The sequence below is a fragment of the Haplochromis burtoni genome, unplaced genomic scaffold (genome assembly GCF_018398535.1).
Source record: "Haplochromis burtoni strain Fernald_Lab_line unplaced genomic scaffold, NCSU_Asbu1 Contig_321, whole genome shotgun sequence".
Classification (NCBI taxonomy): domain Eukaryota; kingdom Metazoa; phylum Chordata; class Actinopteri; order Cichliformes; family Cichlidae; genus Haplochromis; species Haplochromis burtoni.
The window spans coordinates 282,810-306,219 of record NW_024582682.1 but is presented as its reverse complement, the minus strand read 5'-3'; the positions used below and the strand labels follow the sequence as shown (position 1 = coordinate 306,219).

Here is a 23,410-nt window from a genome sequence, read left to right as displayed (position 1 = left end):
CGGACTCTGTAGTTTTCTCTGGTCCCCTCCCCAATCAGACCAGGAGTGACATGTTTAGCCGCATGTTCTCCTTAAATTGCTGGCTGTCTGAGTGGTGTCCCAGAAACGATGTGGGCTTCATAGATAATTGGCAAACCTTCTGGAGGAAACCTGGTCTTGTTAGGAGAGACGGCATCCATCCCACTTTGGATGGAGCAGCTCTCATTTCTAGAAATATGGACAAATTTATTAAATGTAACTAAGTTTAAGAATATAATCCACCCACTGTTATCATCTTCAATGCCCTGTACCAACACAGAGCAGAGCAGCTATCTGAACGCTACCCCAACAGAGGTTGATTATCTTGTTAATAATTTCACCTCCTCACTACGTACGACTCTGGATACTGTAGCTCCGGTGAAAACTAAGGTCTCTAATCAGAAGTACCTGACTCTGTGGTATAATTCTCAAACACGTAGCCTAAAGCAGATGACTCGTAATCTGGAGAGGAAATGGCGTGTCACAAATTTAGAGGATCATCATTTAGCCTGGAGAAATAGTTTGCTGCTTTATAAGAAAGCCCTCCGCAAAGCCAGATCATCTTACTATTCATCACTGATTGAAGTAAATAAGAACAACCCCAGGTTTCTCTTCAGCACTGTAGCCAGGCTGACAAAAAGTCAGAGCTCTGTTGAGCCAACCATCCCTTTAACGTTAACTAGTAATGACTTCATGAACTTCTTCACAAATAAAATTTTTATTATTAGAGAAAAAAATGACCAATAATCATCCCACAGATGTAATATTATCTACAGCTACTCTTAGTACCATTGATGTTAAGTTAGACTCTCTATCTCTAATAATAATACTAATAATAATAATAATAATCTCTAATGATCGGCTATGTACCACAGGCCTTCAAGCTAGCTGTAGTTAAACCTTTACTCAAAAAGCATCTCTAGACCCAGCAGTCTTAGCTAATTATAGGCCAATCTCCAACCTTCCTTTCATATCAAACATCCTTGAAAGAGTAGTTGTCAAACAGCTAACAGATCATCTGCAGAGGAATGGTTTATCTGAAGAGTTTCAGTCAGGTTTCAGAGCTCATCACAGCACAGAAACAGCTTTAGTGAAGGTTACAAATGATCTTCTTATGGCCTCTGACAGTGGACTCATCTCTGTGCTTGTCCTGCTAGACCTCAGTGCAGCGTTCGATACTGTCGACCATAATATCCTATTAGAGCGATTAGAACATGCTGTAGGTATTACAGGTACTGCACTGCAGTGGTTTGTATCATATCTATCTAACAGACTCCAGTTTGTGCATGTAAATGGAGAGTCCTCTTCACACACTGAGGTTAATTATGGAGTTCCACAGGGTTCAGTGCTAGGACCAATTCTGTTTACATTATACATGCTTCCCTTAGGCAGCATCATTAGAAGACATAGCATACATTTACACTGTATGGTGAATGCTGATGTTTGCCTCAGTGATAATTTGACAACTTTAATAACCTGATGAGTTAATTATTTTACCTGCACCCATAGCAGCAATGCTCTCCAGCTCCTCTCTCTTAGTTGCCGTGGTAATGGCCGTGGGTGACCTCAGCGGGACGGCCAGGATGTCCCTGATTTTTGGATCGAGTTGGGAGAAGGTTGAATGAAGCAGGTATTGAAAGAGTGTGCACATGTATGTGAATGTGAGTGTGTGGATACTGCGAGCACCGCAGGCTTGTTTTTACAGTGTGTGTGTTGTGTGATGTCCTGCGTGCTGCTGCAGGTGTGTTTGTGTTACCTGCTGTGGAAGTAGAAGGAGATGAGTTTGAAGATGTCATCAAAGACCAGAGAGGAGCCCTCCAAGTGGACGACTGGGGGAGACAGAGAAGAATGAATGACTTCCTCCTTTGTGTGAGTGTGTGTACTTTCTGAAGCAGCACCTACACGTCTTGTGTTGTTGGATCTTCATGTCGCGTACGAGCGGCGTCCCCTGCTCGTCAGGCAGCCGTACCGATAGCGTCGCGACGTCGTCGTCGTCCTCTGTGCTGCGCACCAGGAAAGCCTGCAGACACCAGCGAGTGTGGTTTTGAGTCTGAGGTCATGTGATGTACAATAAGAAGCTGCCTCCTCTTTTAGAAGCGCACAGCTGTATGACTCACAGCGCGAGCGTCAGCACAAGTCTGAGGACGCTCTCACATGTCAGCGTCTCACAAATTTAACAGGTCCCATAAAAACAAACATGCAGCTGTGATTCACCTGGATGTGAAGTCATTCCATCTCAAACCAACCACACAATCTCTGCTCCACTGCTCAGATTTGCTATTTGATATATGCTAATTATTAAATATGTTTATAATAGATATTAGATGTTATCTCTACTGTGAAACGGTAGCTTTCAAGTGTATGAAAGATGGAAAATGGTAAATGGCCTGTATTTGTATAGCGCTTTACACTACATTCAGTCATCCACACATTCACATACTGACGCAGGTGTGGAAAATGAAGAAAGGTCCATATAACCAAATGATTTGTGAGTTATGATCAGAGCCTGGCTCCTGTAACCCGTCATATTTGCTCAATCCAGCACAAAAGCTAAATGCAAATCAGAGCTGGTCGAGCAGGAAATGAGATGGGTTGGCTGTATGTTCATGTCAGAGGGGATCTCCGAGGTTCCTCCAGCAACACCAGAAACTTCATTTCCTTCATTTGGTGAAGTTTTGAACCCGTCTGCAGATTTTCTGCATCAGTCTGTGATGTAAATGTCTTTATTTATTAAAGGGAAGAGGAAAATCAGGGAGCAGTCACCACTTCAGTGTCATTATTCCCAGCTCTAACACAACAATGACTTCCTGCTGAGTCGCCACGCGTGAAGACGTAAATTGCTCTTCATAGGTTTGTTTGGTTTCCAGATGTGAGTCAGAGGTAAAGACTTTGTGGTGGTGTCTGATATCAGGCCCTCGTTTCTGCGTTTTAACAGCTTTAAACCTGTTAAACATGTTTCACATTTCTGCTGTTGATTCAAACTTTCTGTGCAAGCACGCGTCTAAAGTTAAGTGAAAAAAGGATATGATGACGTATTTCCATCAGAGTAAAGGATATTTACCCTGTAAATAGGGCCCATTATAATAGAGGGGATACGTGTGTGTGTGTGTGTGTGTGTGTGTGTGTGTGTGTGTGTGTGTGTGTGTGTGTGTGTGTGTGTGTCTCACCCCGGCTGGCTCCTCCTCCAGTATCCTGGCGGTTTGCTCTCGGCTGAGTCCTTCGGGCCGCCACACAGAGGTGGTCCTGACCAGCCGGTCCACCGAGCTCAGCACCGGAGGAGCCGGTGAGGCTGGTGGGAACACAGGGGTGGGAGGGGGGGAGGAAGAAGAGGAGGGGGGTGGGAGTGTAGGAGATAAAGGAGCAGGAAGAGGGGGAGGAGAGAAAGTGGGCATCAGATCAGAGGAGACAGAGGACAGCAGGGGAGGAGCAGGAGTGGGGACAGGGGAAGGTGAGAGAGGGGGAGGCAAAGATAAGGGAGGAGGTGCGTGGACCGGAGGGAGAGGGGGAGGGAGGGACGGAGGGGTGGCTGGAGGCAGAGGAGGTCGAGAGGGGAGATGGGAGTTCCTGACTGCAGAAGGTGGAGGTTTGGGCCGACATGGCCGGGGCGGCGGGTGGGAGGGCAGTGAGGGCGGAGGCAGGGGGGAGGGCGGGTCAAGTGGTCCTGTCACAGGGCTGCAAAGAGAAAAGGTCAAAGGTCAATAAACAGATTGACAGCTGGCCGGTGATGTTTCCTGTGATCAGCTGCTCGGACTTTAACCACACTGAGAGGACGGCCCACCCGCTGGGCCCAGGCCCCGCCTTTTAAAACACACCTGCTGCTGCTTCAGGTTCTCTGAGCGTGTCTCAGATTTCATAATGGCTGGCATCATCGCCAGCTTCAAAGGGGCGGAGTTAAACATCTGACTTAACACCAGTGCAGCCGACTCAGAAAGCATCCAGACGGCGGAGCGGGCCTCAAACACGAGCTGAACTATCACCGAGCGCCACGTGCTGCTGCTGGGACGACTCCTACCGCCCCTCTGTGATCCCTGATGGAGCTCCCAGGTCACGTGACCAGCTCCTGAGTCTGGTTTCATTTGTATTATAATTGTTTTATTTTTTCAGTGTTGTGTGCAGCACTTTGTGTCTGCCGTGGTTGATTTAAGGTGGTGATAAAGACACCTGAGGGACCCTGCAGGTATGTTGTTGAGGCCAGTTTACCCCAGGTAGGGTCTCCCTGCGTGAGCGAGGGCTGGAACATGGATGGATGCTAACGCAAGCTGTGCTGGTGACCAGGTGGATATTAGGAGGTGAAGTCTGATGTCAAGGTCGTGGTATCACTGACTCATCCTGTGCCTGTCAAGGCCCGCGATGTGTTGTTGTCTGAGTCATGTGACCTAAGGTGTGAAGTCTTTGTGCGTCGCGTGGTGAGTTTCAGGTCCGCCTCCGAGGTGCCAACCACAGAAGGATGCTAGAGCTCGTCAGGTGAGAGGTGAAGCATCCTCAGAAAGCTGAAAATGAGATCCCGTTGCTTCAGCTGAGGCGTTTAAGTCTTAGAGAGACGATAAAGACTAATTGAATCTAAGTCTTCTTCACTTGCCGCGGCTGCAGCGCTCAGAGCTCAGAGCTCGCAGCAGCCTGGAAACCACACAGATGTGAGCGGTGCATCAGAAACCGGAGCACAGGACAACAGCAGCTGATGAGAGCGGTCTCTGGGGTTTGTCAGGGCAAGTGATTTATTTACATTACATCATCTGACATTACAGCATGGCCTCTAGGGGTCACGGGGTCACCAGTTTGGCTTTTTAAGGCTATGAAACGGTAAAAGCTGGTCCAGCAGGAGCACAGGCGTGTTTGAGACGTCTCCTCCCCCAGCCTGACACACGGGCAGCAGGGCGCCGTGTGTCTGTGTGTCAGTGAGCTGCTCCTCATCATCACCTGGTGAACACAGTGAGTTAATAGCGCGATGCTGTTAGAGGAAGTCTGTGGTCAGTTCGTCTAGTCCTGTGGTTACCAAACAGAGAACAAAATAGCAGGTTGGTGTTGAAGGTAGTGCGCCACTGATGGCTGCACATCGTTACCATCAGTTCTTCTGATCGTGTTGTGAGGTGAATGCATGGCCCGCCTGCAGTGTTTGCATCTACCCGGCTTTACCTGCCAGGTGAGTCCGACAGGTGCCGGACAGGTGGACGTTGGGTTTCCAGGTGTGTGTGTTGCTACCTGACAGGTGACTCACTCAGCGGTCCAGATGACACCAAAAAACATGAAAAGAAACACTTTCACAACACTTGTGTTGTTCCTCTTGCAGTTCGCCACATATAAGAAGAAGATCTGTTTCCTGTCGTTGACCCTCTGAGGGGTCAGGGTCACCTGGACCCTCCCCCCCCTCCCCCCATCAGTCGGGGCCTCCTGTGTTGTTCTATTAAAATCCCAGCATGCACCTGCACGCTGCAGGCTGCAGCCTTTATTTACCTTTGCTGCAGTCTGAGTTACCTCTGCCTTATCAGTGGTCTGGTGGTTTGGCTTTAAATAGACGAGCACTTGCTAGCAGTATGTTACAGCACGGTCATGCTAACTTACGTTTGTCTCTGTAGCTGAGTTTGAAGTGCTGTTTGTGGCCCGTAGATAACAAAGGCTCTCAGCTGAGAGTGGCGCCATCAGCGAGCGTTAATATGTTTGCTTTATGGCTTCCTCTGCTCACTTCTCCTTCTGCAACGCAAAGAGTGCCGGTGATTGTAAATTACAGCAGATTGCTGACAGCAGAGTGATGTAAGGTGTTGTTCTTGAGCTCCTCGTGTTTGTGTTTAAAGCAGCTGTTACACACGGGGGTGGTCTTTAATTAGACCTGTTTGGTGCCCAAGTGTCACTTCATGCCCGTCCAAAGGGATGAAGCAGAAGTGAGGACGAGCTCATGGAGGTGCAGCGTGGATGAAAGTGTCTTTAGGGTTGTGGACCCTGAACCGGTCTGTGGTCATTCACAGCATGCAGGTGATGTAGCGGCCGACCTTCGTTCCTTTGGGAATCTCGGGGAAAGCCGGGACACAGTGGAGAGATTGCGTCACTTAACTGTCTCCAGGAAAAGCTGGAGGAGGTCCTGAGAGGGACGGCGTCTAAAAGGAGCTGCCGGGGCTTCGGTGCCATCCGTCTCTCAGCTGTTCTTACAAAAAGAGCCAGTTGATTCCACTGAGACGTGTCTTCAGTGGATTTCAGGCTGATGAAATCATGTGACTAACCGATCCCAGTCCAACGGCCATAAGTGCCTGTCTGCTCACAGGAAGACAGGTGGCACAATAAGTCGTTCAGTCAGCTGAATTTTCAAGCTGTGACCAGAAGCAGACATCCTGTGTTTGATTCATGTTTGCTGAGCTGCATGGAAACACCACGCACGCACATTTACTCCACCTTTGATTCCAGCGGAGGAGACGTTAGAAACGGCCTACACCCATCACGTCGCTGAGGTGCGTCTTTACCTGACACAGGTTTAAAGTCCACGCTCGGTTTGCTCTGACTCTATTAAACATGAAGCAGTGCCTTCACTCGTGCTCTGCTGTGGTTCACGTTGCAATGCAGTCTGGGTGGTGATGTCATACAAGTGGAATGGTTACGGTCCCGATCTGTGCTCAACCTGTTCAAAGGAGGAACATTTGGGGGGCGTAGCAACACGAAAGCAATCACGGGGGTGAGGGTGTCCGTGTGGCGCTCCACGCCAACATCCGGTCGTCAGATGTTGGACGATTAAACACCACCAAGCAGGACTCCATCGGCACCTGTATCGGAGTGTCTGTGCTGTCTGAGCTGGACACGCTGAACTCAGCCTGACTGCACGGGAAGGTTGTCACTTCCTGCGCAACGCTTCACAGCCAGCAGGGCGGCCTCTGATACTTCCTGTCTTTCATGGTTGTTAGGCTGGTTCACATGTGCTGCCTCAGGATCATCAGGCTGAAAAGTGTTCGACCACTAAAGTCTGTCAATGAGTAAACGGGTGGGGCGGTAGTTCGATCCCTGGCTCCTCCAGTCTGCGTGCTGAAGTATCCTTGAGCAGGGCACTGACCCCTGAGCTGCCCCCGGTGCATGAGAGTGTTGGTGTAGTTTGTATGGAGAGTAAAAAGTGCCCTGAGTGCTAATAAGGACCGGCCCGTACATAAATAATAAAAGCTTGTGAAGACGATGACAGGCATCTGTGACCTGCTCCTGCAGCTGCAGACGGATCAAATGCCAAGAAAGAAGAAACTATAACTCACTTATAAACTCACAGCTAAACGCTGTGTTGGTTATTTATGCTTGTTTAAAGATATGGACGTGCAGGTGATGGTGTAGGTCTGACAGCAGCCTGTCACTGCAGGTCAGGCCTTATAGATTGTTTCACTGACCAAAAACACGAAGACAAGAAAAGCAGCAAAAGAGGTCTGTGCCCCAGAGGGAGCCCCCTGCTGCCCCCACGACCAACGTAAGGAGAGGATGGACGGGTGGACTTAGACTTTTACAGTTACTGCATCAGTTTTTACTCCACTGCAGTTTTTGCTGAAATGAAGCAGTCACATGTGAGCTCTGCAGGTTTCAGTAACAGTCCTGTGATGTGTAAGCATCCACTTTTACATCTCATACATGAGTTATCTGGGCCTTTTATCCCCGAGGAGTTTTAAATGAAGAAGTGATACTGCAGCGTAGTAAAGCAGCACAATACTTCACCCGCCGCTGACTCTGCAGTGACTGAGCCTTCAGCACAACAACACTCGCGCTCCCTGCCGCCCTGCGGCCTCGATAACGTAGTGATTTGGACACAGGCGAGCTGAGTGAGAAACGAATGCCACAGAGCAGGACACTCATTTACAATGACTTCTTTTCACAGCCAGAGAAGTCGCCGCCTGCTGGACATTACACAGAATGCGGGTTTAAACATAGCCTGTATATAAAAGATGGACCTAGCCAGCCGTTGGTTTTGGACTCCTCAGTTTGAAAAATCATCTTTAGAAACGAGGGAGGAGTGCTGGCTGCCATCATTGTAGACTGTATGAGACCATCACACAGACTGATTACTATTTAGTGCTCTACAACATCCAATCAAAACCCTAGAACTTCACTGTGCACCACACCTGGAGCTCCACCTTTGAGGACGGTCTGTTAGTACAGTAACCTCACAGCAGCCATATTATTGGTCAGATGATGTCATTAAAAATGCTCCAACAGCACAAACACGTTGAGAGGTCTAGTTAGCAGACCGCTAGCAGCTGCAGCCACCTGTGTCACCATCCACCTGTCAGTCAAAGAGGCCACACCCCCAATAATGCAAACTTTAAGCCTTCATACAAGTCAAATAGGAAGCAAGAGATCAAAACAGTTTTTCTTTCTTTCTGCTGTAAAGTTGGACGTTTTATCTCGGGAGCCTCTGCTGGAGCCTCTAGTGGGCGTTAGAAGAACTGCAGCTTTTGGTGCTTTCGACTTCCATTGTTTACACAAAGTCTTTGATTCTTTGACAAATTAAGCAAGCCAAATTTAGAATCGGGAATAGGAGCAATAATCGTTCAATAATCAAGCAATAATCGTTCCTCTCAGTAAACCTCAGAAATGCTCCATGAGGGAAGGTTTTTGTCCTTACGCTCACTACTGAAGACTTTTTCATTTAAGTTAAATCCTGAAGCATTAAGCTGACATTCAGATGTGATAACAGTCAATCCGCCTTTTTGGAGCACTTCACATCAACTCAGGCCTCTCTAACTCTCCCCTGGAAGTATGGAAACAGACTCCAATCCTGCACAGAATCAGGATTTTCCCCGCTCTAGGAGGACACTGACCTAAATATGAGCGAGTGAGTCATCACATCTGTTTTTCCTGTCTGACTTTCGACCCCGACTCCCTCCTCCACTCTGACACCGCAGCACCATCCCCCTTACCCCTCACTCAAAAATGCCTCTCGCTGCTTTTTCCACCTGTACATATCATCGCAGACCCCCATCAGACTCACCCTGCGTCCTGGGGAACGACGCTGGCCTCCATCATAACGGCGGCGACTGACTGTTCGACTGCTCCGTCTCTCTCAGCTCCATCGAAAACCCCGCCTCCTCTTTGCCCCCTTCTTTCCTCCTCCTGTTGATCTGAGCAGGCCTGAATAAGGAGAAACTACAAGGCAAAGGGGAAAATGTGTTCCTGTGTCGGCCCTCCCCTGTGTTTAAGCCTCGACTTCCTGAGCCGTTCGTGAGGCAGGAAGAGGCCGAGCACTTTGGTCAGACTTCCCCTGCTCTGCCTCTTCTTAGCTTGTGACACACTCTCTTTGCTTCACCGCTCTGCAGCTGATCCTGCTCTTTCTCAACTCGGCTGCTCAATCAGACCTTTGAATTTCTGCATTTTTACATCTTTCGGAAACACAACCCTGCCTCCTCCACGTCCCTTCTCCCCTCCCCTCTCTACTTTTAAACTTTTCCAGATGCTCTCCGCTCAAACTCTGGAATGCTGGACTTCATGTTTCCTGCAGGCGTCACTGTTTTTTTTTTTTTGTTTTTTTTTTACCCTGTTCTCCTCCTCTTCCTCCTCCTACTCCCTGCTCACATTTACAATAGAAACTCTGCTTTTGCTTCTCTACACCTCCTCCTGTCTGAGCTTATCTCTTCTCTCATGTATAATCTCTCCCTCTGAAGACATTCCTGCCCAAAGAAACTATTAAGATTGGACTGATAGCTCAAATTAAAGTGTGTGTGGCAGGAAGACTTCATGTTTGCAGTTTTGGGAGACAGAGCTGCAGAGTGAGCGTTGATGTTAATCAGAAACTCTGCAGCGTGTGCAGAAGCTACAGACGCTGTAGGTCTAACCCCCCACTGCTGCTCTGATGGCTGCACTTACTGTAAAACTTTAAGGGTGCATGGTGGACATGCATATGTGGTCACACGCACGCACGCACGCACGCACGCACACACACACACACACACACACACACACACGTACATGGTGCATTCATGTGTGGTGAGTGTGCAGCTGCTTCCTGTGTGATCATTTTTCTCTCCGACAGCCTCCACTACTCACATGAAAAACCAGGTGAGAAGCTGACTTCACACTACATCGTCAGCATCAGTGAGTATCCACCAGAGGGCGCTGCGGCCCACAACATTCACTTGGGATGAAACCAGGAAACCTCATTACAGAAACACCAAGAGTCACGCTCGGTCATTTTCAGCTGGCTGTTTTTATCCTCGGCTGCTCGAGCAGCAGGGAGCGGGACTCATTAAGGCCCACTGTGACCACGGTAACGCTCGCCTTCACCACCGTTTAATCACGCTGCCGACGCCAAAACAGACCTGACCTCAGACTGAAGGCTGACCTGAACGATTTTACCGCCTCTCACTGATTTTTCTGGTGAGCTGCATGAAATGCGAACATTTAAAAAGTACAGATCAGCTCCGGAGACCAGCTATAAGCTCAGGGCCTCAAACCTTCTCTCTGTAACGCCCAGCAGGGGGCGCCTCCTCTGAAGTCTGATTGTATTGAGGTTTGTGAGAAAATGAGCGTCCTGATCAGCTGAGCTCAGACGGCTTTACGGTCGCTGGTTTCAGAACTGAACGTCCATCTTGCATTTACAGTCTGTGGAAAAATCACAGACTAAGTGAAAACTGATTAATGCTGCAGAGAAGATCCCTGATTGGAGCATCGAACGAGGCATGTGAGGGTCTTCCTGTGCATAAATTACTGCACATGCATTTCTCAGATCACCTCCTGTTCATCGAAGCTTGGACGTGCCATATATCATAATGGATGTAATGTGATATGTTTTGTAAGACATTCGTGCTGGCTCTTTGCTGTGCCTGGCTGTTCTCACAGTGAAAGCATGATTGTAGTATATGTGTCAGTTACAGGCCACCATATGCTGCCCCAGAGGCCTGCTGGGATGAGTCTGAATAAATTTCGAACCTCGTCTTTTATCTGTGTTCTGTTTCAGCTGAAATGGCAGCCAAGCATTTGATTTAGGTGATTCATTTGTTTACTGGGAGCCGGCTGCAGGATTTGACGGCGTTTCAACATTTTCTACAGATGACGTGGAAGGAGTGAAAGAGTGAGAGGATCAGCTGTTTGTATAGCATGAGGTTTTTGTTCCAGATGGAGAAAGACGTGACTGACAAAGCGAATAAAGCACCGCTGGAATATGTAACATGACAAAGACTGTATCTAAAAGGTGCGTGCTGCTGTCTTTGGTTTCTGGAGCCTGATTTTTAAGATTCAGAGGTCGCGTTTTGGATGCTGCCGTGTTGTTTTTGTGTTTCAGGAAATGGCCATATTTGGATGTGAGGGTGGAGTTATCAGCTAATGCTCCCTGCTACTGCTGCCTTCACAGTTCCTCAGTTATGACTTTTGGGGGACTGACAACTTCACGTAAAGGTGTAGATCTGAATATAGAGAAGCACTAAGCTCCTCACACTTTGTGCCGGGGCTTCATGCTCTCACAGATGTTCCTCTTATGAAGCCCAGCTGTGCGGTGTGCACACAGATTTACAGGCTGCTCTCACACAGACGAATGTTTCTGTCCATCTTGTCTCAGCAGACACGCAGAGTCAACACCGCTCGAGCTCACATTGCAAGCCAGCATAATAATAAAGACGAGTGTGAGTCAGTCTGTGTGTCAATCACACGAGCGTCACAGAGACGACTGGCCCAGTTTTAATGAAATACGTTTTTAGAAAAGATTTTCCCTCCAGAGAATAAATGAAATCATTCTAATGTATGTTAACTGCTGCCTCAGTGTTCGACTGTGCTGTGAGGGCTCCTGCTGGCTTTCAGAACCATCCACTGGCTAAATACTAAGTGAGCCTAAATAGCCTTGCTGCAGTAATGGATTCGGGAAAGTACTCCATCCATCCATCCATGCAGGGATGCTCAGGCCTCCGTCTCCCCACCCACTTCCTCCAGCTCTTCTAAAGGGGCAGTGAGGAGTTTTCAGCCAATATGGACACGAGGCATCAAGGAGACACCTGAACCTCCTCAGCTGGCTCCTTTGAGGAGTAGCGGTCTACTCTTAGCCCCTCCTCACCCTCTCTCTCAAAAGTTGAGACCAGAGGAAGCTTTTTGATCTTCTGATTGGCTCCCCCCTCACACAGCCAGAGTTGTGTGCTTTGGGTCACATGATCCTAACAGGTGAAGAGTGTATATTACTCAACCAGATGGTGAGTGATTGTTGGGTAGTATCAGTGGCACCAAAAACCTCCTTTGTGATGGTTTGGTAGCCCACAGTCAGCGTGGCAGACACTGACTTATCTGAAAACATTTGCTAATAACAGCCGAGCAGTCATGAAACTGTTTTCCATGAAAAATGACAAAAACCAGCTTCAGAGTAAAAGTTCTTACCCGACTGAAACAGCAAACTTCAAAAGAAACTTTTAAAAAAAGTTTTTAACTTTTAAATATTTTGTTATGCAGCGGTCACTATAATGTGGTTCACCTTTCACTGTTTCGCAGATTTTTTTTTTGCAATTTGGTAGTGGTGCAGCGAATCGCGGTTGATCCGTAATCCGAACCGATCCCACTCCACGGTTCGGTACGCACGTGATCCGAGGATTCGAAAAAGAAGAAAAAAAAGTATGTGTATGGTGGCGTGGTGGGTCTGTCAAGCGATAGTTCTGGCCAGCGCTAGTGGTCCAAGTGCAGGAGCAGAGGAGTTTGCGGTATTTAAGCAGCCCTTTGCTGCCCAGTCCAACCGGCTAAAGCTATTACAGAAGCTGCTGGGGTGTTTAGCTGCAGACGGGAGGCCGTATTCTGTTGTGCAAAACAAGGGGTTTTAACTGTGATGAACGTGCTTGAGCCACGCTATGATATGTTGTTTGCGTCCACTTTAGTGGCAAGATCGTTCCAAGCATGTATGAGCGGGAAAAGTTTAAAGTTATGGCTGAACTGTCCCAGGCATCTTCTGTTGCTCTAACTACTACAAATGGGTGGAGCTGTCACGGTCAACAGAAAGCTACGTGACCGTGACAGCTCATTGTATCACAGCGGAGTGCGATATAATGACCGGTGTGTATTATTGTAGGGTCTACCTTACAATATAAAGCACCTTGAGGCGACTGCTGTTGTGATTTGGTTCTTTATAAATAAAATTGAATTGAATTGATGATGTTTGGATGCTGATCCAAAAACTGATCCGAACCGTGACGTTTTTGATCCGTTGCACCACTAGAATTTAGCATGGTTTTTGTTGTTGTTGTTTTTTTTTACAGCACATTGTGTTCTGCGTCCTGATTGGCTGTAGACCATGGTCAATCAATCTCGTGCCGTGTTTCTGGACATGCTAAAGGAAGGTAGAAGTTACCGTCCATGCAAACTACAGAGACCTCTGGTTTTAGCCAATGATTTCACAGCAAACTCCAGCAACCACTCACCAACCAGTCGCCAACCAGTCAGGGAATAATAATGTTTCCCTGGTAACCGATGGTTCAAACCTCTATAGGCCTCCGTGATGACCATATTAACGACACGCCCCTTCTATGACATCATACAGATGGAAGCAATGTTCCCTCTAAGCTGAGCGCGTGAGCAATCGCGCACTGCTGACACGGTCTCCCCACACAGACAATCATCCAGCCTGAATTGGAATTAAAGTAAATACATGTATTTATTTTATTTTGCTGATTTTCTGTGCGGGGAGACTGTGTCAGCGGTGCTCACGTGCTCAGCTTCGAGGGAACAGTGGATGGAAGAGTCAAAACTCCCGCTTGCACTCGCAGCAATTTCATTATTTGAAATTATCCACGTCTAATATGAACATCCAGCAGAGCAGCTTCCTGGGAGGAAAAGCTTTTACTAAAGTGGACTGTGGAGCCTTGGCAGTGGTTTTAAAGTGTGATTGCGGCGCGTTTCTGATCTCTTGAGCTCACTTGTCAATCAAAGCGCGTGGGTAGCACGCTGACATTTTCTTCTTTAGTGGAGGAAATTTGTGTTGCTGTGGGTGGCTCTTTTCCATTTATTAATGTGTGTTATTTAATTTTTATTTTGCCCAAACATGGTGAACATTTCCTGTTCTATTCATTCAGCATAAAATGGAACCAAACAGAGCGCGTGCAGAGCGCGTACCTGTCGTAGCACACAGGTGCAGGCGTGCATTATGTCTCCTGGTGGTAAAAAATAAACCCATCCACAGCAGTTTATGGTCAAACGCTGCCGCTGATGACGATGCTTTTAAATTGCAGTGTACAGTAATGTGTGTACCCAATGTTGCTGTTTCTTTGTGTGTCGCTCTTACTCTCCCTGCCGCCTCCACACCGATGCGTGTTGTTGCATTAACGCGGAGGTGAAGAGTGGGAGGTAGAGGGCAAACTGAGAGGGCTACAAGAGGGATGGAGCGAGCCAGGGAAGAAAGAGAGTGTGGGAGTCCGAAGCATAGATACAGAACAGATAGATAGATAGATCGATCTATTTGACTGTCCTTCTTTCTCCTTCGTTGCCTCATTTCTAAAACGTATAATGACGATGATTTCCCACGGGTAACCCACTCAGGTCAAACTAAATCTAGAAGGTAATGAGAGAAGGGGAGAGATAAAGAGTGATGATGAACGAGGGATGAGATGGAAAGGAAAGAGAGGCAGATGGAGAGGAGAAGTTGGTCTCTTTGCAGCTCCAAAGCTCGTAAAGCCCCGAAGCTGTGTGGAGTGCAAACGGGAGGGAGGGAGGCTGAGTCGAGGAGAAGAAAAGCTCGAAGGGAGAGAGAGTGAAAGGGAGAGGAGGAGGAGGAGGGTTTGCGTTGGTGTGTTGGCTGGCAGAGAGAGCGCTTGTCAAAAAAACCTTCCACTGACAGAAGGCATGATTCACAGCAGAGAGAGAGAGAAACAGCAGAGATAAAGAGAGAGAGAAACAGCAGAGATAAAGAGAGAGAGAGCGGCGACAGGGCAGAGATGCCAGTTAAGAAAAACAAACGAGGATGCTGATTTGAAGCGGGATGACAGCACGCCAGCAGGATGGGACTGAGATCGACGGAGTGGATTGACTGACTGTGACCACGCTGATAAGGTTTTGGCTTTTCTATTGATTGGTTTGAAAAATAGAGCAGGTGGCGGTGGCAGCGATGAAAGAGAGCAGGAGAGGGAGAGGATGCTTGAGAACGAAGGCTGAAAGAGCTAGAGAGACCTGGAATTATTCTCAACTATCAATAGGCTTCTTTGACGGCTGATGGAAATTAGACAGCTCCGAGTGCTCACCGCCGCGCTGGAGACGGGTATGAGTGCGAGGACTGTGAAAAGCTTTCTGAAGATGTTCAGAACACGAGTCAATCAGTTCTCTTCATGTGGAGATGACAAGTTCTCCACATTCAGTTTGTGAATCTGTAAATTGTGATTTGAACTTTTTTCGTCTGCTGTGGTTCTGAGGTTAGCACATCTCTCAGTTTGTGTGCTGGATGTCAACATTTCAACAGCCTTTTGCAGAAAATAAATTAGCTTCTTGTACGTTTACTGGTACAGTTTGTCCTCGGGACTGTACCCTCTCAGGTAACCGAGTCTTAATTTAACAAGGTGCAAAATCGGGTGCAGGAGGAGCTGTTCGTTTATTTTATGTAATTTTATTTTCATTCATCATCCACTTGGATGAGGGCCCGGTGGTGCCAGTGTCCGGCAGCCTCGCCTCTGTCAGTGCACCCCAGGGTGGCTGTGGCTACAATGTAGCTTGCCATCACCAGTGTGTGAATGTGTGCGTGAATGGGTGGATGACTGGATATGTAAAGCGCTTTGGGGTCCTTAGGGACTAGTAAAGCGTTATACAAATACAGGCTTAAAGTAGGCACCTTATACTGCTTACTAAGACACATTTGCCCTTTTGGCCCCTTGCAGGGCAGACATAGTTACCCTGAGTTTTAATAATTAGACCTGAACTCAATACGTCCTGTTTGTGAAAGTCTATGAGGTGCTAAAGAATGCTATGTGATGGACCACTTTAGTGCATTAATATACCTTACACCAAAAATGGAAAATCAGCTCTGAAATTAAAATGGATAATTTGCAGGAATATTGAGGCCATTTTAAACTTATTTTCATCGAGCATTAAAGCAGCTGGTGCTGCATTAACATCAGTGTCCTGAAAGGACGTCTCACCTTTTAGGCTGTAAGAACTATACCTGTGTAAAATGTCCAAAGAGTTTAGCTAAACAGCCTTTTTGTAATAGCACCAGCAAGTGGCCAGGATGATGTTAGCACCTCTGTAATTGTGGATGTTGGTGCCGGTGAGTGTGCTAATGAGCTGGGTTTAAATATGCAACTCTCAGCTGTGATGCACGAGGTCAGGACTCGAGTTCCAAGCTTGCTTTTAGGCTCGACTTTCTTTATGTTACATTTGCTTCAGGCATGAAAAGCAGTGTCCAGAATGTTTAGGTAAAAAGCACTTGCTTAGGCTGAGGCACCAAAAATATTTGACTCCGTCTAGACTGAAAGTACTCGGTTACATGTAGACTAAAAACATACTCAGCTATGTTTAGGCTCAAGACATGGTTATGGTTAGCTAAACATAACTTTCATACTAGAGCAATAGTAGTCATGTGAAGACAACAAAAGTACTTCATTAGGTTCAAGCTCCAAAAGTACTTGGTCGTATTTAGGCTAAAAAGAAATACTGGCTTAGCTTTAGGCCAGAAAGTACTTGGTTAGTTTTAGGCTAATAATACTCCTGGTTTAAGTACCACGAGTATGCGGTTACCTTTAGGCTCAATTATACTAAGTTAGCTTCAGGGCAGGAAATACTTGGTTATGTTTAAGATCAAAAAGTACTCAGTTATGTTTAGGCTGAAAAGTACCAGGTTAGCTTTAGAGTAGGAGCTTTTTGTTTAAGCCCAACAATTGAATGATTTTCTAACCTAACGAGTTGATGAGTTATCTCAGCTTTGGTTAGGATTAAACTACAAAAAGTACTTTGTTATCCTCAGGAAAAAACCTAATCTACTAGAGTAAAAGTACACAAATAGGTACAGGAGCCAAAAGTACCTGGTTGTATTTAGACAGGGTACAGGGTTAGTGTTAGACCCTTGGTCAGGCTTAAGCTCCAGCAGTGACCTATATTTTCAAACTTAATTGAATCACCTCAGCTTAGTTTGAATTATCTCAGTTTTGAGGGGAGTCATTGAAATGACTGCTCACAACAGTAAAAGATGGCGCTGACTGACATATGACAGGAAGTTACATAGATTTTCATCCATCTTCTTCCACCTGAGCATTTTCCATCTGTCACAGGCTGGAGGTGGTATACACCTTGGACTGGTTGCCAGTCTGTTGCCGGACTTTAGCAGGTTACCTATCCAACCAAATCCTGGAACGTCCACTGGCTGCCCCCTGTCAGCCACTAAGTGATGCAGGACGAGTGAATTTCTTTATATGTGGACAGGGTTTCATTTCTGCAGCACTCTGTAGGCTGGAGGACATGGTTCACTATGTTCTGGACAGCACACTGCTCCCCTGAGTTTGTCAAATGCTCTGCAGGCACTGTCAGAGGAAAGTTTTAGAGAAACGCTCGCAGTTTACGATTAAACTTGAAATCGAATTCAGACTTTAACTTCCTGAGAGTGGTCACGCTCCAGCATCAACACAAGCTAAATGCATCTTTCTGTAGAGGTTCCCTGCAAAGTAAAGGCCATATCCAGGCTAGTCTCAAGCCCAGTTAGGGTCATTTTTCTCTCAGGACTGTGTGCAGCATCACCAATGAAGGAATTTCTATTGTCAACTAACCTGAATGAGAGTCCCTGTAATTGTGTGTTCATTGCTATTATTACCTAATATCCTGCTCACTGACTTTGATACATACGGAGAGACTTTTTTAGGCTTTTTTCCATGCAAATAATTTTTATTTGCTTTCTCTCTCCACAGCCAGACGAAGCTAATCATCGAGTACGGCCAGAATGAGACGAGAGGCTTTGACTGGATTCAGTCGTACATCCACCGTCGCTCTGTCTGACGGACTGCCGGTCTGCTGGATGAAGATTTAATTGGCTGCAAACAAACACAGAACAATAAACAGCCAGAATAAATACAAATGCAGGCACATCGGGGGGAGAGTGGGAGAGAAGATGAGCTAAAAACAGCAACTGTGTGGACATAAAAACTGGACCCGTTTCATCTTTTCTTGCCGTTTTCCAAAAGCTGTTTGGAATATTTCTCAGAGTCTGATTCCTCATGTTGTTTGCACCGTTGTTATGTCATGGATTATTTGACGGGACGGCCACTTTTTTGCAGGAGTGTCATACTTTGATCATCAGAGATGCTCCTGACTTCTCATTAAAACAGAGAGAACACACGTCAGGAACATGTTTTTGAATGTGACGTTTTATTCTGGCATGGCCGTCTCAAACCCAGTTGCCATGTGTCCTTCACTGCTTGAATTTTTCTTTTAGATTTAGTCAAATTAACGACTTCACAATTCGCTCTTCAAGCTTCACCCGTGACTCCCACCAACCCCTCCCACCCTCAGCCATCCAACCAATCATGGGCAAGCCTCTCAGCCGTCCCGGGTGTTTCAGGAAAAGCTCTTGCTGCCTGGAGAAACATGGAATTGGGGATGGTGGAGTGGGAGGGAGAGATGGGGGGATGGAGGGGGGATACGGGGATGGCTACGTACCCCAGCGATCCATTTATGACACCATGTGCATCAATCAGCAGATTGACAGCCATCACCACCACCACCCTGGAGGGTCCATACGGCGAGACGGTTGCGGCGAGGGCAGTTTTAGCTACTCTACGAGTGGCTCGCTCCGAGTCAGCAGAGCGCCCCCCGACATGTTTGACTCGCAGCCACGGTCTTTAACGCCAAACCCCTCCTTTGTTCGGCGCTTGGACGAGCGAGCCATCTATGATTCGCTGAAGCTCGGCGGTCAGGACGGAGATGACGGTGGCTGTCATTCGCCGGGGCGGTTCACCCGATCGGTTTCTCCCTCTGTGTCTTCATTCTCAGCTCCGGGTGTGTCCTCCTCCTCCTCAAAGAAACACCACCATCACCACCACCATCACCATGGAGACAGCACAAAGAGCCGAGATGGTCGACATTCCTGGAAAGTCCTGACGCCTCCGAAGCACCTGGAGTGTCTGGAGCTGACTACATCTGAAATGATGGACAGAGGAGGTGGATATCTAAACCCGGGGCACTACCCTCCAGCTGGGGGGCAGTCCTCCTCCCTCACCTCCCCCCTCATTTCTCCCTTCTCTGGCTCCCCTCTCTCCTCGGGCTACCACACTCCGGTGTTCTTCTCCCCCGCCAAACCTCGACCCAGTCAGACTCAGAGTTTACGCTGTTCACCTCCCCACATGATCCAGCCCAGGCATTACTCCCAAACCCAGAGCCTCAGGCTGTCACCCCCCCAAGAGCTGAGGAGATCCCCTTACCGCTCCCCGCTGGTCCAACTGTCTGCTCATGACCTGGAGCAGGACCTCAGGGATCGAGGAGGAGGAGGGGGAGGAGGAGGATGGGGACGCAGCGAGCGAGAAAGGGAGTGGGAGAGGGAGAGAGAGAGGGAGATGGAGCGAGGGTGGGCTCAGCGAGAATGGGAGAGAGAGAGGGAGAGGGGAAGGCTGGAGAGGGAGCGAGCACGGGAACGGGAGAGGAGGGAAACATCTTTCGCGACCTTCGGGTATGGCCGACCAGTTCCTCTGCGTTCGGACAGAGACTCTGTGTTTCTGGAGTCCGAACAGGGTCTCGACACAACGCCATTACTCCTCCCCCAGCCCTCTCCTTCACCCTCGCCCAGTGCTGCCCCCAGAATGGGCACTGGGGCGGTGGGTAGGAACAGAGCTGGGTCAAAGGTCGGCCCTGAAGGTGTGGGAGGGGTCATGGTTTCCAAATACGACAATGGAAGCGTGGGTTTGGTGTTGGTTGATAGTAAATCTGGGTGTGGGCCAAGGTTAGTGAGCGAGGTTGGGGGTAGAAATGTGATGGAGGCTGAAATGAGGGCAGGTATACAAGAACACCATCGTGCTGAGAGCTGGAGCAAGTATGACAATGGATCCAGGCCCAGCGTTAAAAACGAAACGAGGATGGGCTCCCAGGTAAAAACAAGACCAGGGGGGCGGGATTTGGAAGGAAAAGTGCAGTCTGGGGTGGGGAGGGAAAATGTGGCTCCATCTGCAAACAAGGAGGTACACAGGGCAGGGTCATCAAAGAGTGGAGAAAGATCAGGAAGGGCTGTAGCGAAACCAGAACCAATCGCTGAAGCTACACCGTCAAATGTGACTGAGAGCAGGGATGAGCCTGGAGCTAGAGCAGATCCTGCAGCTGGATCTGGTCCAGTGATGAAGCCACAGGGAGGAGCAGAGGTAGAGACTAAGGCAACTTCAAAGAAGGTGGAGAGACAGAGTGAGGCAGAAGCTGAAGTAGCTAAAGTAAATAAGGAAGTTGTTGCCGCAGCGGAGTCCAGGATGGAGGAAAAACCTGAGACCGATGTTACAATTGCTCCTACATCTAAGCCTGAGGCAGCAGTAGAAGGTGGAGCTGGCAGTGAGACAGGAAATAAGACTAACAGTGAGCGCGGGGTTGACACTGAAGCCAACAGCACCAAGACCGCAGACAAGGGTCCTACCTGTGCTGTGGCCGAAGATAAAACCGAGCTTCCTGCTGCAGATCAACCTGAGAAAAAGACTTTCAACATTGATAAAACCGAATCCAGCCACGTGGAGAAAAGTTCACGATCCAAGAAGTCCAAATCCTCCAAGTCCAGCTCCAGGACTCGACCAGGCACCGCCACGGGCCTGCGGCCAGGTGTGGTCAGCCCGCGGCAGAGCAGGGCGCTCGGAGACCTTGAATCAACAGGCCCAGCTGAAGGCATCGAGTCCACGTGGCCTCGCCGAATCATCGTGAGAAAGAGGACCGTTCGTCAAGGTGGAGCGCTCCACAATCTCCCCATCCTCCCCCCCCTCCCCTCCGTCCTCTCTGCGCTGGAGAAGAGACGCCCACTCGGCCACCTCCGTACAGGCCACTTCTCAGAGAACCCTTTATCAAATATAACAAACTCCACCAGTATTGTGGGACGATGCTCGCTCAAAGAGCCCTCGCATCAGGAGCCGGGGTTGGGGTCCAGTTTGGTGGGCAGGGCTTCGCTGAAGGAGCAGAACTTGGAGCACTGGAGGATCTGCAGAGAGCAGGAGGAGCCAAAGAGATCCAAGAGCAAGGAAATACAAGGGGACAAGACTGAGGAGGAGAGGAAAGGGAATGAAGAGCGGAAAGAAGAGAAAGACAGAAAGGAGGAGAAAGTGGAGATGGACAAAGAGAAGGGTGGGGTGGGGCTGGTGGAGGAAACAAAACAAGAAAGAGCAGAGATGGCAGTCGAATTGAAAGTCCAAGACAAAGCAAACAAGTACAAGGAAGCGAAAAAAGGCAGAGATATTGAAATAACTCCTGAAAAAGTGGAGGAGAAAAGTATGAAGATAAGGGATGAAACTGCTGGGCGAGGCTTGGAGGAGGAGGAGGAGGTGGTGGTGACATTACAGAAAGAAGAAGGAGAGGCGGAGGGAGGAGAAGGAGGCACACTTGGCGAGGAAGGAGGGGTGGAGAGCTGGGACGCTGTCCTTGATATGGTCAACACTTTGTGGGATGACGGTTGGGATAAAGGAGGAGCAGGAGGAGGAGCAATAGGCGATGCAGACTCCCTCTCGGGCTCCCTGCAGCGCTGGCCTCTCCTCCGACCCCCCATCGGGTTCGGAGGGTCCCACCCTCCCTCCTCAGCAGCCTCGGAGCTCAGCCTGACGGAGCTGGAAAGGAGAGCCCGGGAGCTGGACTCTGACCTGGAGCACCTCGACCTGTCTCAGCCCCACAATCAGGAATCGTACCCAGCGCTCCTGGAGCCTCAGAGGGAGCGAGCGGACATGTACCAAACTCACCCCGGGCCTCAGAGAGAGAAGGCTGGCCTGCACACAGGTAAACACCGCACACACCTGCAGGAACTCACACACGACACACGGACGTTCACGCCGCTTTAGAAATCACACCTGACAAACGTGCTGGCAGCCTGAAGCGTTAGATGATGAGTTAGACAATACAAACACAGGAGTCAGTGAAGCTTACTGACGAACACGAGGCAGGCAGGATGAAGGTGAACACCACCTCGTTAGCTGAGAGCTGATTGGGAACAAGACAGGTGGAGACAAAGGAACACGAGGTCCGAGGAGAAATGTGACTGTGACCCACATGAGTGAATTTATAGTCCAAACACGGTGGATAAAAGTAATGAAACATCTGTCGTCGCAGTCACACACTGACTTCTTGTTCCAAATTAAAATGAATTTGGCTCCAATAAAACACAAACCAAATCGAGTCTGTCAGTCGGGGTAACATTTTCAGATTTCCTAGGCTGTATTTCTTTATTTCTGTTTTACAACAACAGGTGTTTAATCCCTTTAAACGAAGCCCGGAGAAAGATGCTTTTGTGCTCGCTGTTTGCGCTCCGCCGGTGCAATCACGCTGCAGACGCTGAGCAGGTTTTGGATTTCAGTCGCTGTTCTGTATTGTTTGTGACTCAGAGTTTAGCTGTGATGCTGGCTGTGAATTATTGGACCAAAACAGGAGGTGGTGGTGAGCTGGTGCCAGAAGCCTGCTCCTCCAATCGATGTATTTATTCACAGAATTTAGAAGAAACAGCAGCAAAGCATTTAAAAGACATGAAAAGAATGAAAAGAAGAAACACAAATAAAAGTCAATAATAGAGAAGATCAATCATCTATGAAAACTTTATAAAAGCTTCACAAAAGCCTGTTTATGAAGGAGGTTTTAACAGTTTGCAGTGAGGAGCTGAAAAACTGTTGGGAATGCTGCTGTGGGAGGCAAACCTGAGCCAAGCTGTTTCCCACTGCTGGAGCCCCTGCTGGACCGTAGAGGAACTGCAGGTTCAGGTGTGCAGCCACTTGCAGCAAAGTCGTGTGGATGAATATTCCTGCATGTAAATGTAAAATATAAAAAGCAGTGATAATTGTTCAGCACAGCAGGGAGTGGTGTTACCTTCCCCGTCGTGGGGGCGGTTGAGTCAGAGCCAGGTGGAGATTTGGAAATGCTTCATGAACTGTAGCAGCAGTGACAGATTCACTGGTCCATAAAGGAAAAGTCAGGGCTTTAAAACAGGAGCATTTCTGCTTGATTGTCATGTGAGCAGTGGCTTTCTTTGCTTAGATCCTTCCAGGAACCAAAGAAAGCCTCGGATACAAAACAGTGGGGAAGAAAAGGCAGGATGCACTGGTTATAACTGTTTCTCTGTTTAAAAAGGTAAATATGTGATGTTCTTTTCAGGGGTGGGCAGCAGGTCCCAGGTCAGCTTGGAGCTCAGTACTACAGCCTCACTGGCTACAGACGCTGACAGACCTCCCGGCTCCTGGTCAACCAAATCTGCCGGGACGTCCACCACTGGCACAAGGTAAGGAATCTAAAAGTGCAGGGCTCTAAACTAACTTTTTGCCATGTGCCAGTACGCCTAACTTTTTAAAGTTAGGCGTACTGG

The 23,410-nt window shown here is 48.3% G+C and overlaps 2 protein-coding genes across 4 annotated transcripts in view; one reads left to right on the top strand and one right to left on the bottom strand.

Moving 5' to 3' along the window:
• rin3 (Ras and Rab interactor 3) overlaps window positions 1-9,471 on the bottom strand; it is a 21,134-nt gene extending 11,663 nt beyond the window's left edge. The window contains exons 1-5 of the mRNA XM_005942138.3: window positions 8,960-9,471; window positions 3,186-3,690; window positions 1,921-2,038; window positions 1,775-1,847; window positions 1,516-1,607 (exon numbers count right to left, since the gene is read on the bottom strand). Of these exons, the coding sequence (XP_005942200.1) occupies window positions 1,516-1,607; window positions 1,775-1,847; window positions 1,921-2,038; window positions 3,186-3,690; window positions 8,960-8,994 (823 nt within the window). The 5' untranslated portion in view covers window positions 8,995-9,471. The remainder of the gene's footprint in view (window positions 1-1,515; window positions 1,608-1,774; window positions 1,848-1,920; window positions 2,039-3,185; window positions 3,691-8,959) is intronic.
• A 522-nt stretch (window positions 9,472-9,993) lies between these two features.
• LOC102312158 overlaps window positions 9,994-23,410 on the top strand; it is a 27,520-nt gene continuing 14,103 nt past the window's right edge. Inside the window, exons 1-3 of one of the 3 annotated variants that reach the window (XM_042228407.1) lie at window positions 9,994-11,155; window positions 17,808-21,840; window positions 23,203-23,326. In XM_042228407.1, coding sequence (XP_042084341.1) covers window positions 18,423-21,840; window positions 23,203-23,326 — 3,542 coding nt within the window. In that variant the 5' untranslated portion in view covers window positions 9,994-11,155; window positions 17,808-18,422. The other 2 variants (XM_042228406.1, XM_042228408.1) reach the window with 2 other exon arrangements.